General features: G+C 38.6%; 2 protein-coding genes across 2 annotated transcripts in view; one reads left to right on the top strand and one right to left on the bottom strand.

Moving 5' to 3' along the window:
- NOXA1 (NADPH oxidase activator 1) overlaps nucleotides 1-1876 on the bottom strand; it is a 52281-nt gene extending 50405 nt beyond the window's left edge. Inside the window, exon 1 of the mRNA XM_051976915.1 lies at nucleotides 1578-1876. Coding sequence (XP_051832875.1) covers nucleotides 1578-1751 — 174 coding nt within the window. The 5' untranslated portion in view covers nucleotides 1752-1876. The remainder of the gene's footprint in view (nucleotides 1-1577) is intronic.
- Nucleotides 1877-4667: 2791 nt separating this feature from the next.
- EXD3 (exonuclease 3'-5' domain containing 3) overlaps nucleotides 4668-13932 on the top strand; it is a 427068-nt gene continuing 417803 nt past the window's right edge. The window contains exon 1 of the mRNA XM_051976911.1: nucleotides 4668-5528. The gene's annotated coding sequence lies outside the window, so the exon portion shown is untranslated. The remainder of the gene's footprint in view (nucleotides 5529-13932) is intronic.

Raw genomic sequence — 13932 nt, 5'->3', positions numbered from 1 at the left:
ATACATATTTTTGTACATATGGGTCCTTTTCCTTTAATTAAAAAAAAAGTTTTCATCTCCTTTGAAATATATGCCTAGTATTAGATCAAAAGGTATGCATGGTTTTATAGCCCTTTGAGCATAGTTCTAAATTGCTCTACAAAATGGTTGAATCAGTTCATAATTCCATCAATGAAGTATTAATATCTCATTTTTCTCACATTCTTTCCAACATTTGTCATTTTCCTTTTCTGGCCTATTAGTCAATCTAATAGGTAAGAGGTAGTACTTCAGGATTGTTTTAATTTGCATTTCTCCAATTAGTAGTGAGTTAGAATATTTTTCTCATATGGAAATAAATACCTAGATTACTTCATCTGAAAACTGTTCATATCTTTTGATCATTTATCAATTAGGAATGACTTTTATTTTTTATAAATTCAACTCAGTTCCCTATGTTTGAGAAATGAGACCTTTATGAAAAAAATCTTGTTAAGCATTCCTTTGTTTCTTAAGAGCTTAGGACAGTGTCTGATATTTAGTAGTAAATCTTTAGTGAGTTCTTTTTGATTAATTTTGATTGGCTGATTTATAAATGATTATTGAATTAAATTTAATTGGGTAAGGGGTTATTATTCTCATCACTCAGATACAAATGAGGTTCAGGGAAGCTGAATTGCTGGAGGTCACAAGTGGTGAAATAGGAACTAGTATCCTAGAGTCACAATTATTTTCACAACCCTTCGCCACAGAAGAACATGATTCAGTATTAGGGTAGTGTGCCAAGGAGATGGAGATGAGATGTACTAAAAAAACAGTGTCTAAAATGTCTTCTGCCCATAACATGATAAAGGGACCAGAATGCATTTAGAAATTTTTATGACTAGGCTATGTTCTAAGCATTGTGTTTGTTCTTTTTTTCAGCCAGTCTTGTAAGCACTGTGCTTCTCATTAGTTTTTGAGATTGACCTCATTCATATGCCCACAAATAGGTCAGTCTCTGCCTCATAAGGAAGCAAAAAGCTCAGATGCTAGCAAATTCTACCTTAATAAAGATTTGGTCTAATTCCATTTTTTTTTTTTTTTTTTTGTAAGATCTTCATTTTTTTTTAAATTAAATATCCCCCCCCCATTACATTAAAGAACAATTTCAACATTCTCTTAAAATTTTAAGTCCCAAATTCCCCTTCTTTTTTTTCCTCCCCCTTTCACTGAGAAGGCAAGCAATTTGATATGTCATACATGTGTAGTCATAAAAAACACATTTCTATATAAGTATTGCATGTTTAGATCTGACTCTTTTATCCCAAGTTGTGCCCTTAGTGGTTGGAGAGCTGGGAAGTCAATTCTGGATTGGGAAATATACTTGTATCTCTTGTGAGGATGTGCTTAAAGTGAATAGTCTTTTTCTCTCATCTAGGTTCTTTTTTTTCTTTTGATTCACATCCTCATGATCCTGTTTTTCCTGAAAGTTATAGGATGCTTAGGAGGTTGAGGTGCTGACTAATCCTTATTGATCCCAGACATTGTGTATCTGAGCTACAAGGTTGGGATATAATCTTAGGCCTCACTAATACCCCTTTCCTTTGCCCACTTACCAGAAGGGCTGCCTCTGGATTCCCTGTCAGCAGATGCACACAGCCCATGTTGAAGCATATCTTGGCAAAAGGCTCTTCAATTCCGGAGAATAGTTCCAGGGCCAAACCCCAGTCTTCCCTATCCAAAGCTTGGACAGCTTCATGCCAGCTTTTCACCAAATCTTTGTATGACATTAAGGATAATCCTAAAGTGAAGTCTGGCCCAGTAACTCTGAAGGAAATAAAGAGCTCTTTGAAAAGGAATAGAGTGAGCACCCTATAGTTTAGAGATTGTAAGAGAAGCCGACACTCCCCTGAAGGCAGCTTTACGAGTGCGAGAATCTGGGCCAAGCAGGAAGTAAAGCCCCTTTATATTTACCTAAGTAAGAAGAGGTGGAGGCAGCTCTGTGTGTGTGTGTGTGTGTGTGTGTGTGTGTGTGTGTGTGTGTGTGTGTGGAGAGGGGAGTAAAATGTAGCTGGCTGAAAGGATCTTTCAATTGCTGAATTTTGGGAACACCAGCCTTTTAGAGCTAGAGAAAAGGTTCTGTTTCTAAAAGCTATTGTGGGAGTGGGGTATGAATAAGAATAAAATGTTTCACTTTTATACAAGTATTCATATTCTGCATAGACTCTCACCTGTGGTATCTCTGTGGCAGTGCTGAGTGATGGAGCACCTGCTATCAAGCTGCTGTTTGTGTGTTGTGGGGGGTGAGAACAAGAGGGTCTCAGCCTCATCTGTAAAAAACAGAGGAGGATAGCAAGAACCTTCTGGTTCTTTTTTTTGTTTTTTTTCAGAAAGACTCCACAGCCACTGTCCCTGCGGTCTCCCACATTTAAGTCTTTGCCTTGAGCTGAAAGTATTTTAAGGATGTGGTTTAGATTTGAAAATAATAATCAGATTGAAGTTGATTAAATAAAATGGAAAAAAAAAAGATTTCATTTGGTTACTTTATAGTTATGGCATGGGACATGAGGAATTATTCGTAGGAATATGGGGCAGGTAGGATGAGAGGAGAGAAGGGACATATGTGGGAGAATATCTCTGAGGAAAGTGGGGGAAATGTGTGTGTGTGGGGACAGAAGGGCACCTAAAAAAACAGAATGGAAATGTATTCCATGAAGAACTCAAGAAGTTGAGGGGCTCTAAAGGGGCCTGGAGACTAAAAGAATATAATATGGGGGAGATTCTCTGAGATAAGGAGGGGTGAGAAGGAGAGTTTTGGAACTAATTTGATGTAGGAAGATAAATCATGGCTCTAGGTCTGTGTGGGTTCAGGGGTCTTGATCCTCTAATAGGCTTCTAAGGATTGGTGAGTTCCTTGCTCAGATTCTGTTTCATAAGAGGCCCCAGTCATAGGGGTCTTTATTTCTGGCTCTATTCATTCTGAATTCTCCACTTTCTCAACAGTAGCCCTCTCACACTGGAGATATCTTTGCTCTGATGACAACTTTCCTGATTGCTAAGTCCCTAGCCAAGTTATTTCATTCCCAGTAATTCAGGATTTCTCCATTTCTTCATTAGTCCATTCACCAGCCACCTCGGCTGGATACTTTTTCCTTTCCCTTTCCCTCCCTTTTCAATTATATGGTCTTTCTCCATTAGAATATAAATTCTTTGGGGGCAGCTACATGGCACAGTGGATAGAGCACCAACCACGAAGTCAGGAGGACCTGAGTTCAAAAATGATCTGGGCAAGTTACTTAACCCCAATTGTTTCAGCAGAAAAATAAAAAAGATATTAGCAGAGGGCCTAGCACAAAATAAATCCTTAATGCTCTAGTTGGTTAGGCCAGTGGATGTAGCACTGGATCTAGTCATGAAGCCCTGTGTCAAATACAGCTTCAGATGCTTACTAGCTGTGTCACCCTAACTCTGTGTGTGTCTGTGTGTGCACGTGCGCATGTGCCAATCTGATAGTTCTTGATTGGTGAAGTTCAATTAGGAATTTAGAGGGAGAAGTCTAATAAGGAATTGGGGTATAGGAGGACTTTTAAGGAAAAAAATGGTTATATGTTAAGGACCATGCCTAAGTGAAGGAGCAGGTCAATTCTCCCAGAGCCTCCACAGCTATGAATCATAACACTTGAAGGAGTTGCAAAGCAGCTTTAGCTGATGCAGATGTTCCTTGTGGATTGGGAATGAAATAAATTGGAGGCAAGCAGGAAGAGGAGAGAAGTCAGAGAATACAACTGCCTCTGTCTTCTTGTATCATCATCCTCTCACATGAAGAGATCCATTATACAGGTCTGAGTTGGATTTATATATAAATATAAATATAAAAATATATATATATTGGATTTATATATAAATATAAATATATATGTATATGTATATATATATACATATATATGTATATGGAGGTAGAGCTCTAGGACCTTTTTTTGGTGGATATTTTGAGGAAACTCAGTAGCTGGAATAATAATGATATAGATAGATAGATAGATAGATCTAGCTATATCTATCTATCTATATATGAAGAGGTAGAATTCCAGGTCCTTTTTGGTTGGGATTATTTGAGTGATGGAATAATGACATATGTGTATGTGTGTGTGTATGTGAATTTATATATGGAGGTAGAGCTCTAGGACCTTTTTGGGGGGTTGGGGTATTTTTGGGGAGACTCAGTGGTTGGAATAATGATATATATGTATATGTGTGTGTACACACACATATATATATATACAAGCATTATAAGGTTGACAAAGTGCTTTCTATGAATAAATCTCATTTGATCCTTACATCCCTGTGAGATAGCTACAACAGGCATTATTCATATTTTCCAAAGGAGGGAACTGAGAGGTCATGTAGGCCCATTAGCTGGTCATCATGAGAGGTAGGATTCTCTGGGATCTAGGATAGGGAAGCTCTGAGGGGGAAAAGATGATGTGGGATCTCAAGAATTGGTCTTGTTATGTGTGAAATACTAGGATTGTGGGAAGGGACAGAGAGGAACTTTGAGAGTGCTGAGTCTTGGAGCCAGGAGCCAGATACAGGATCTGGATTGGGGGACTCATAGGAGTCTGAGAGAAATAGAATATAGAGGACTTTGGATATGGAGAGACTGAGAAGATAGGATACAGGAAGACTCAACGGAATAGGAGGTGGGGGATTAAGAGGACAGGTGGGGGGAGACTGGGGATACTGAAAATAAAATGTGGGGGACAAACGGGGAGAATATGGGAAGACTGAATGGAATGCGCTGTCGGGGGACCCTAAGGGGACAGGATATGGGGGTTCTAAGTACCGTGTTGTGAGACTCTGAGGGAAATAGGATAGGGTGGGGGAACACTGAGAGACAGAACGTGGTTGGATTCTGAAGGAAGATCTGGAGGGCCTTTGAAGAGATATGCCGACTCTGCCAGGAAGGGACAGGATATGGGGGGGATTAAGAGGGACAAAGTGGGGGGCGGACAGATGGAATCTGGATGGCTCTGAGGATTGAGGGAGCCGGATATGGGAAGACTCAATGAATCATGATGTGTGAGGCCTCTGAGGGAATATTGGGGGCTTTCAGGAGGAGAAAATATGGGGAACTCTGAGGTGACAAAATATGAGGGGATTTAGAGAGTACGCGGAAACTGTGGGAAGACAGGATATAAAGAAAGCGAGTGAAAGGAATGAGAAGGGCAGTGTAGAGAAACTTTGAGAGGACAGGATGTGGGAGGGGATCCTGAGGGCGATGCACCTGTGGCGACCAGGTCGGCCACTTCCCGGAGAGCCACACCCCACCGCTGGGAACATTGGGCCCCATAGCCCTGGGCGGTCCACGCCCACAGGGTAGGCCCGAGGCCTGGGGAGCCTGTGGGGGCCTCCCTGCCCTCAGCAGCGCTCGGGCCCGGCCGGCTTCGGTGCCCCCGGAAAAGTCGTCCGGCACCATTCCGGTGCGCAGCTCCGCCGCCGCCCTGCCGCTGACGTTCCGCTGCCGGGAGGGGAGAGGGCGCCGCCCCGCGGGCTCCGAACGCCGGCTCCACGTGAGTGGCCGCGGGCACACCGGGACATGGGGACATGGGGACACGGGGCCTCGGGGGCCGGGTGGGCCCTGGGCTGGAGATCACGGCTCCGTGATCCGAGAGGGCACCCGTGTAAAAGAGTTGGGGAGCATCGGAGCGGTGTAGGTGGGGGTGTCGGAGGGGGGGAGGGGTCCGGGGCACCTCGTGTAATGGTGGGGGAACTCGCGGCTGGTAGGGATGGTGGATCTGTTCAGGGGTCCCTGAGCCCCACCCCTTCCTTCTCCCACAGGGATCTGGCCCAAAGTCCAAATTCCCAGACCTCTGAGACCTCCCAAAGGGAGCGTCCAACCTCCAGGCATGGTCTAGGATAGTCACCTGCCAAAAGCACCTTTAGTGAAGGTCCTCCCTTTTTTTAAGGTCCAGCCGAAGAGCCACCTCCTCCATGAAGCCTTCCCGGAACGCTTGCTTCCCTCTCTTCCCTTCTCCGCCTCCCCTGCATCCCTCGAAAACCCCCTTCTCTCCCACCCCTCACTCTGGAAATTTTAATTCTCTCCTGCTTTAATTTCTCCGAATACTTTATTCGATCACACCTATATACTTAATCGCATATTTTGATTTGTATTCTTACATATTTGTATTTGGATTTCTTCCTTCCTGCTAGATTGAAAGCTCCCTAAGGTCAGGCCTGTGATTTTCTTTATATTTCCAGCTTAAAATAGAGCCTTGCTCCAGGAGGTGTTTGGTGTTTTGTATTTGTTCAAAAGAAATGGTTTTGGGGTAACCCTGAGCATAGGGAGGTGAATGAGAATTCAGGTCCCAATGTGACTGTAATGTTTAGTTTGGCCTTAAGGTGTCAGTGCAGTCTTGGGAGGAAAGTAGTTTAGGTTAGGAGTAACTATGGAATATAAATATCAATAACTGTTTCTGTTCCTGAGTACAGATACTGTACATTTTAACTAAATGTACAAATGTGCTCTGGTATTTTTGGACATTTTATTTAGTGTTTGCTAACACTAATAAAAATGATTTAAAAAGAAACTATTGAGACTACATTAATTTAGAATTTAGAATTAGATCTAGAGTTGGGCAATCTAATCCATCCAATCAAATCCCCTTTAACCTCCCTCAGTGACTTGCAGAGTAACCAATATTTGAATATTGGTTATCAAAGATTCTTTGACTCCAGATATGACTCTTTCCATTATACTTAGACTGACCAGAAATTTGTGTTAACCCCATTCATAAAGAAAATTCTTATTTGTAAAGTTAATAATTCTTTTAAGACTGACTGAATGGTTTAGTTTAAGGAGTCCTGAATTTGGGAGGTAAGCTTTAGGCTTGTCTTCTACTGCCTTGCTATATAATTTTGTCAAGCCACTCTGTGGGTTTCTTTATATATGCATCTTTATATTCTTTATAATATATCTTTTAAAAAAATGAGATTGGATTAGATGATCTCTATAATCCCATCTAGCTCTAGGCTCTCTGATTCTGAAGATCTCAGAAAGAATGTTTAACAGATTTAGAAGAGTTATTTGTATGTAAATACTGGAAAGAACACTGACTGTGGGAGGCAGAAAAATGAGGTTCCAGTCTAGTCCTTTACTGGAAAGTTTAAACATAGATCATTTTAATCTCATTATTATAATATTGTACTAGGTAATCTTTGAGAATCCTTCCAACCAGATATTTTTAAACATTGCTAAATATGGTTCATGTAAAATAGCTTAAAGAGATATTTCTCAATACTGTTTTTTTCTATTGATTTCTGATGTATTTATTTCCCCAAAAGGGAGAACAATAGATTCTTTTCAGTGTTGTTAATAAATTTATATAAGCATTTATCATTTACAAAATAATTTATGAGTGTTACTCAGTAGGCAGTAGAAGTAGTATTATACTAGTTTTACAGATGAGAAAACGGAGGCTTTAGAGAGATAAAATGGACTGCTGAAGGTCTTATAGTTAATGATTATTAGATTCAGGGTTTAGAGGAAGCTTGATGGCACAGTGGATGGAATATCAGGCCTGGAGTAAGAAGACTTGGATTCAAATGTAGCCTCAGATACTAATTGTATGACCCAGGCAAGCTACTTAATCCTATTTGCCTTAGTTTCCTCATCTGCAAAATGAGCTGGAGAAGGAAATGGAAAACCATTCCAATATCTTAGCCAAGAAAACCCCAAAGAGGATCACAAAGAATTGGACATGACTGAAATAACTGAATTACAACTAGAACCAGGCTTTAAGACTTTTTGTTCCAAGACCGTGAATTTTTTTTCACTCCCACTTAATTTCACTGTTGATTGCTCCCTACATGGGTCTAGGTTATTCAGAATTTCATTTTTTGTTCAATATTAGAGGCTTAATGATAGCTCTTTGAAAGGACTGAGGCAATAAGTATGTCAGTGATGCCTGTCTGGATATCATGTCATATTAGATTCCAAAAAGAGGTGTTTGAACCACACTGAGAGAAATATTAATTTTTAGTTTGATTGTACTTTTTTTTCCCCCTAATTTGAGGGGGGAAAGACAACTATATACCAAGATATAGGAGATTCCTTTTAAAAATATTATAATTTGGACCTGTTGGGTAGAATGTTATGAAACGGGGAATTGTAAAAGATGGTAATAAATTGGTTCATATTTCCTCAAGAAAGAAATTTGAGCATTTTGTGAGTCCTCTGAAATGTTATTATATATAAGTGGGGCCATCCACATAATGTTCTACTTTGCCTATCTTTGGCATTAGTTACCATAGGGAAAACAAGGGGATAGGGGAGAGTCCCAAGATTAGATTAGAAGGGACCTCAGAAGTCACTTAACTCAATTCATAGCTGAATGATAATCCTCTCTGTACAATTCCCTCCAAATGGTTAACCAGACTTAGAAAACCTTCAATAAGGAGGAATTTAATTCCTTTTGAGAGCAGTAATTCCACTTGTGATCAACACTAATAAATACTAAAAACTAATAAAAATAAACAGTAATAAAATAAAAGATTTTATTTCATCAAAACTAAATTTGTCTCTGTAATTCTTACCCACTGATCCTAGTTTTGCCTTTGGGTACCAAACAGAACAATTCTAGGCCTTCCACATGTTATATCTTCATATCTTTGAAGGCAGCTATCATGTTCTCCCTAAGTCTTCTCTTATCTAGGTTAAACATCCCCGTTTTCTTAATTTGATTCTCATATGATATGAATTCTAGACTTCATATTCTTAATTACCGTACTTGGGCATTTTCCAAGTGATTTTCCTAAAATGTGACACCTAGAATGGAGTTAAATAGTACTATAGATGTGCTTTGACTAAATTTGAGAATGTAGTTATCACTCCTTAAATTTCACATACTATGTTTCTCAATGTACTTTAAGATTGTATTAGTTTGAATGTGGGATCAAGGTGTAGTATTTTTACCCTTTTTGTGTTTGTTTGCTTGGTTTTTTTCCTTTTTATTTTTTTTCTCCTTGTGATATGATTTTTTTTCTCAGTGTGATAAATATGGAAATATGTTTATAAAAATTGCACACATCTAACCTATATCAGATTGCTTTCTGTCTTGGGGAGGGAGGATTGGGGAAAAGAGGGAGAAAAAATTGGAACACAAGATTTTGCAAAAGTGAATGTTGGAAACTATCTTTGCATGTATTTGGAAAAATAAAATGCCATTTAAGAAAAAAAAAGATTGCATTAGTTTATTTGACTATCATATCACGCTTGATTCACTGAGTTTGCAATCCATTAAATCCCTTGGGTATTTTTTTTACAAACAATTGTGTTTTAATTATGAAGTTATTTTTTTAACCCATGGATAGATAGTACTTTATTTTTGTTTATTACATTTCATCTTAAAAGTGGATAAGTATACTAAGTGCTGGGAATACAAAGAAAGGCAAAAACAGTCTCTGATCTCAAGGAGCTCATAGTTTAATGAAGGAATCAATATGCAAACAACTATGAACAAATAAGATATATACAGGATAAATTGGAGGTAGGCTCAGAAAGAAGACACTAAGAATAAGAAGTACTGAGAAGAGCTTTTAGCAGAAGGCAGAATTTTAGTCGAGACTTAAAGCCAGGGAAGCTTGGATGTGGAGATGAGAAAGAACATGCCGCATGGGTGATGGCAATGAAAATGCTATTAGTACTTATGTGAGAATGTGCCTCATATGAGGAAGAGTAAAGATCTAGTATCACTAGGTCAAAAATAGATGGAGGAAAAAAATGTAAGAAGACTAGAAAGAAAGAAAAGGGCAAAAAAAAATTGCACCGAAATTTATTGAATGGAATGGGCATATGTGTGATATAGTCAGAACTGTGCTTTGGCAAAATCAGTTTCACAGCTAAATGGAGAGGGGATTTGAGTGTGGCAAGGACAGCAATTAGGATGCTATTGTAATAGCTCAGATGTCAGGTGATGAGAATTTAGACTAGAATGGTTCAGTGTCAAAGGTAGTAAAGGGTGGATTTTCTTTTTAGTAGTATAGCCACAAAGGGGAAGAGAGACATTGGTTATTCGTGGCTAGAGGGGAACAAATGAAGGTTTTTTTTTTTTTTTTTTTTTTTTGAGGTTGAGGGAGACATGAGCATGTTACATTGTAGGCAATTGGGAAGTAATTAATGCAATGGAAGCAATTGAAGATAAGTAAGAGAAAAATAATGGATACAGTAATCTGAGAAGGGTGGAATGGGATCATTTGTGTCTGCAGAAACATTTACCTTGGCAAGGAGAAGGGCTCCTTATTTCTGTGAGGTAGGTGAAGATGGAGATAAATGGCATCTTAGTTATGTGAAATGATATAAAAGGAAAAAGAGGGAACTTTTGGTGAATGGTCTCAATTTTTTCATCTGAAAGGGTAGGAGAGGGAGAGTTAGGGAAGATTTAAGGAAGGATAAAAAAGGTTTAGAAAAAACACTAGGGAGGTTTAAATAAGAGCTAGCATTTCTATTTAAGATTTTTTAAAATTAAAGCTTTTTATTTTTCAAAACATATGCATGGACAATTCTTTTAGCCCTTGTAAAACCTTGTGTTCCAATTTTCCCTCTTTTCCCCCATGTCTTTCCCTAAATGACAAGTAGTCTAATATATATTAAACATGGTAGAAATATGTTAAATCTAATATATATGTATACATATTTATACAATTATTGTGTTCTATAAGGAAAATAAAATCAAACCAGCAAAAAAAGAAGAATAAAATGCGAGCAAGCAACAACAAAAAGAGTGAAAATACTATGTTGTGAACCACATTCAGTTCCCACAGTCCTCTCTTTGGCTGTAGATGGCTCTCTTCATCACTGAACAATTGGAACTTGTTTGAATCATCTCATTGCTGAAGAGAGCTTTGTCTATCAGAATTGATCATTGTATAATCTTCTTGTTGCCATGTATAATGATCTCCTGGTTCTACTCATTTCACTTAGCATCAGTTCATGTAAGTCTCTCCAGGCCTCTCTGAAATCATCCTTCTGGTTGTTTCTTACAGAACAATTTATATTTAAGATTTGTAATACCTCATCTGTAAAAGATTCAAAAGGATTCTTTTGTTGCTGTGAAGGCCCAGATGAGTATATAACATAAACTTGTCATAGATCCGCTTCACCTAGCTTTATGATCTCTAGCTTTGTTCAGTAGTATGTAAACAGGGACAAAGTGCATGTGGGGAGTAACCCAAGGCCACGTTTAGTAGGGCAAATCCTTTGATAGGACAAATAGGCAAGAAACTTGAGAAGAGTGATTGGTTCACTAAGGGTCAAGGGGTCCAAACGAGAATGTAACTAGTGTAGGAGATCGTCTGGGAAAGACCTGAGGGGTGCAGATATTGGAGGCTGCAGTTAGGACAAAGAACAGAATGTGGTGTTGCAATGTTGAGGGAGTGCTGGAATGGCAACAGATTATGCTCAGGTAAAGGAATTTCTGAGATTGAACATGACGTGGAACAACTGTTGACCTCTAATTTTGGATCTCCAATTGCCTTTTAGAAATCTCAGACTAGATGTCCAGTAGACATCCTAAATTCAACGTGTGCAAAAGAACTCTATCTTTCCCTCTAAACTATTCTTCACTTCTATCTTTCCTATTACCATGAAGGGCAACACCATTCTTCTCACTATTCTCCAATATCTTGGAAACATCCTTGTCTCCACAATCTCCCACTCCCCCATGTCCAAGCTGCTAAGGCCTACTGATTGAACTTTTCCAACATCTCATCACTTTGCACCTTGATTACTACAACAGTTTGCTAGTGGATCTGCCTGCCTCAAATCTCTACGTATTCTATCTCCTTTGAGCTACTAAAGTAATTTTCTAAAAGGTAAGCCTGATTATGTCACACTACTCCAAACTCTAGTGGCTTCCTATTGCCTCCAGGAGCAAATACAAAATCCTGTTTGGCATTCCAAGTTCTTTGTAACCTATGCCCCTTCTACCTTTTCAATCTTCTCACACTTTATTCCTCAGCACATACTCTTCAGTCCAGTGACATCGACCTCCTTGGTGTTCCAAGAACCAGGTACTCTTATTGCAGCTCTGAGCATTTTCTCTGGCTATTCCTTATGCTTACAATGATCTCTCTCCTTAGCTCTGCTTCCTGACTTCCTTTAACCTCCAACTAAAATCCTGTCTTCTACAGGAAGGCTTTTGCAGTGCCATTTAGTGCCATTTTTCTGTAACATATTTCCTATTTATTCCATGTACATAGCTTGTTTGTTGTCTTCCCCATTAGATTGTGAACTCCTTGTGGCAAATGCTATTTTTGCCTTTTTGTATCCTCATCATTCAGAATAGTGCCTGATACATAATAGACACTTAATAAATGTTTATTGATTGATGATTGATCCTATTCCCACTAAACTCCCTCCTCCTACAGGAAGACTTCCCTAAACTCCTTCTAATTCCAGTGCCTTCCTTTTATTTTCCTTTTTATCCTTTGTATAGCTTGCTTTGTATATATTTGCACGTTATCTTTCCAGTTAAGATTGTTAGTTCTTTGAAGGCAGGTACTATTTTTAACCTTTTTTTGTATCTCCAGAGTTTAGTACAATGCCTGGATTTGACATTCTGGCAGGGTATCTAGATAAGATGGTTGATACTAAAGAAAGAGCTTTGGAATTCATCTCATACTTGAATATTTTAAAGTTTCTGTGGCTTGACCTAACACTGTATACCAAGATGAGACATAAATGATCTAGACATAAAGAATGATATTATAAACAAATTAGAAGAACATAGGATAATTTACCTCTCAGATTTGTGGAGGAGGATGGAATTTATGACCAAAGAAAAACTAGAGATCATTATTGAACACAAAATAGATAATTTTGATTATATTAAGTTAAATGTACAAACAAAACTAATGCAGACAAGATTAAAAGGGAAGCAATGCATTGGGAAAATATTTTTACATTCAAAGGTTCTGATAAAACCCTCATTTCTAAAATATATAAAGAATTGACTCGAATTTATGAGAATTCAAGCCATTCTCCAGTTGATAAATGGTTAAAGGATATGACTAGACAATTTTCAGATGAAGAAATTGAAACTATTTCTAGTCATATGAAAAGGTGCTCCAAATCACTATTGATCAGAGAAATACAAATTAAGACAACTCTTAAGATACTACTACACACCTCTCAGATTGAATTAGATGACAGGAAAAGATAACGAAAAATATTGGAAGGGATATAGGAAAACTGAGACACTGATACATTGTTGGTGGAACTGTGAACAGATCCAACCATTTTGGAGAGCAATTTAGAACTATGCTCAAAAAGTTATCAAACTGTGCATACCCTTTGAGCCAGCAGTGTTTTTCTGGGTTTATATCCCAAAGAGATCTTAAAGAAGGGAAAGGGACCCACACATGCAAAAATGTTTGTGGCACTCCTTTTTGTAGTGGCCCATCACTTGGGGAATGGCTGAATAAAATATGGTATATGAATGTTATGGAATATTATTCTGCAAGACTTCAGGATGCACTTCCAACAGGATGGCTTCAGAGAAGCCTTGAGAAACTTACATGAACTGATGCTAAGTGAAATAAGCAGAACCAGGAGATCATTTTACACGACAGCAACAAGATTATACGATTATCAATTCTGATAGACGTGGCTCTCTTCAACAATGAGATGATTCAAACCAATTCCATTTGTTCAGTGATGAAGAGAGCCATCTACAGCCAAAGAGAGGACTGTGGGAACTGAGTGTGGTTCACAACATAGCATTTTCACTCTTTGTTGTTTGCTTGCATTTTATTTAGCTTCTCTCTTTTTTTTTTCTTGTGTGGCATGATAATTGTATACATATTAGAATTAACATATATTTCTACCATGTTTAACATATGTTAGACTACTTGCCATCTAGAGGAAGGCATGGGGGAAGAGGAGGGAACTGGAACACAGGGTTTTGCAAGGGTTAATGT

The sequence above is a fragment of the Antechinus flavipes genome, chromosome 2 (assembly GCF_016432865.1).
Source record: "Antechinus flavipes isolate AdamAnt ecotype Samford, QLD, Australia chromosome 2, AdamAnt_v2, whole genome shotgun sequence".
NCBI lineage: Eukaryota > Metazoa > Chordata > Mammalia > Dasyuromorphia > Dasyuridae > Antechinus > Antechinus flavipes.
This window is presented reverse-complemented; position numbering and strand designations above follow the sequence as displayed.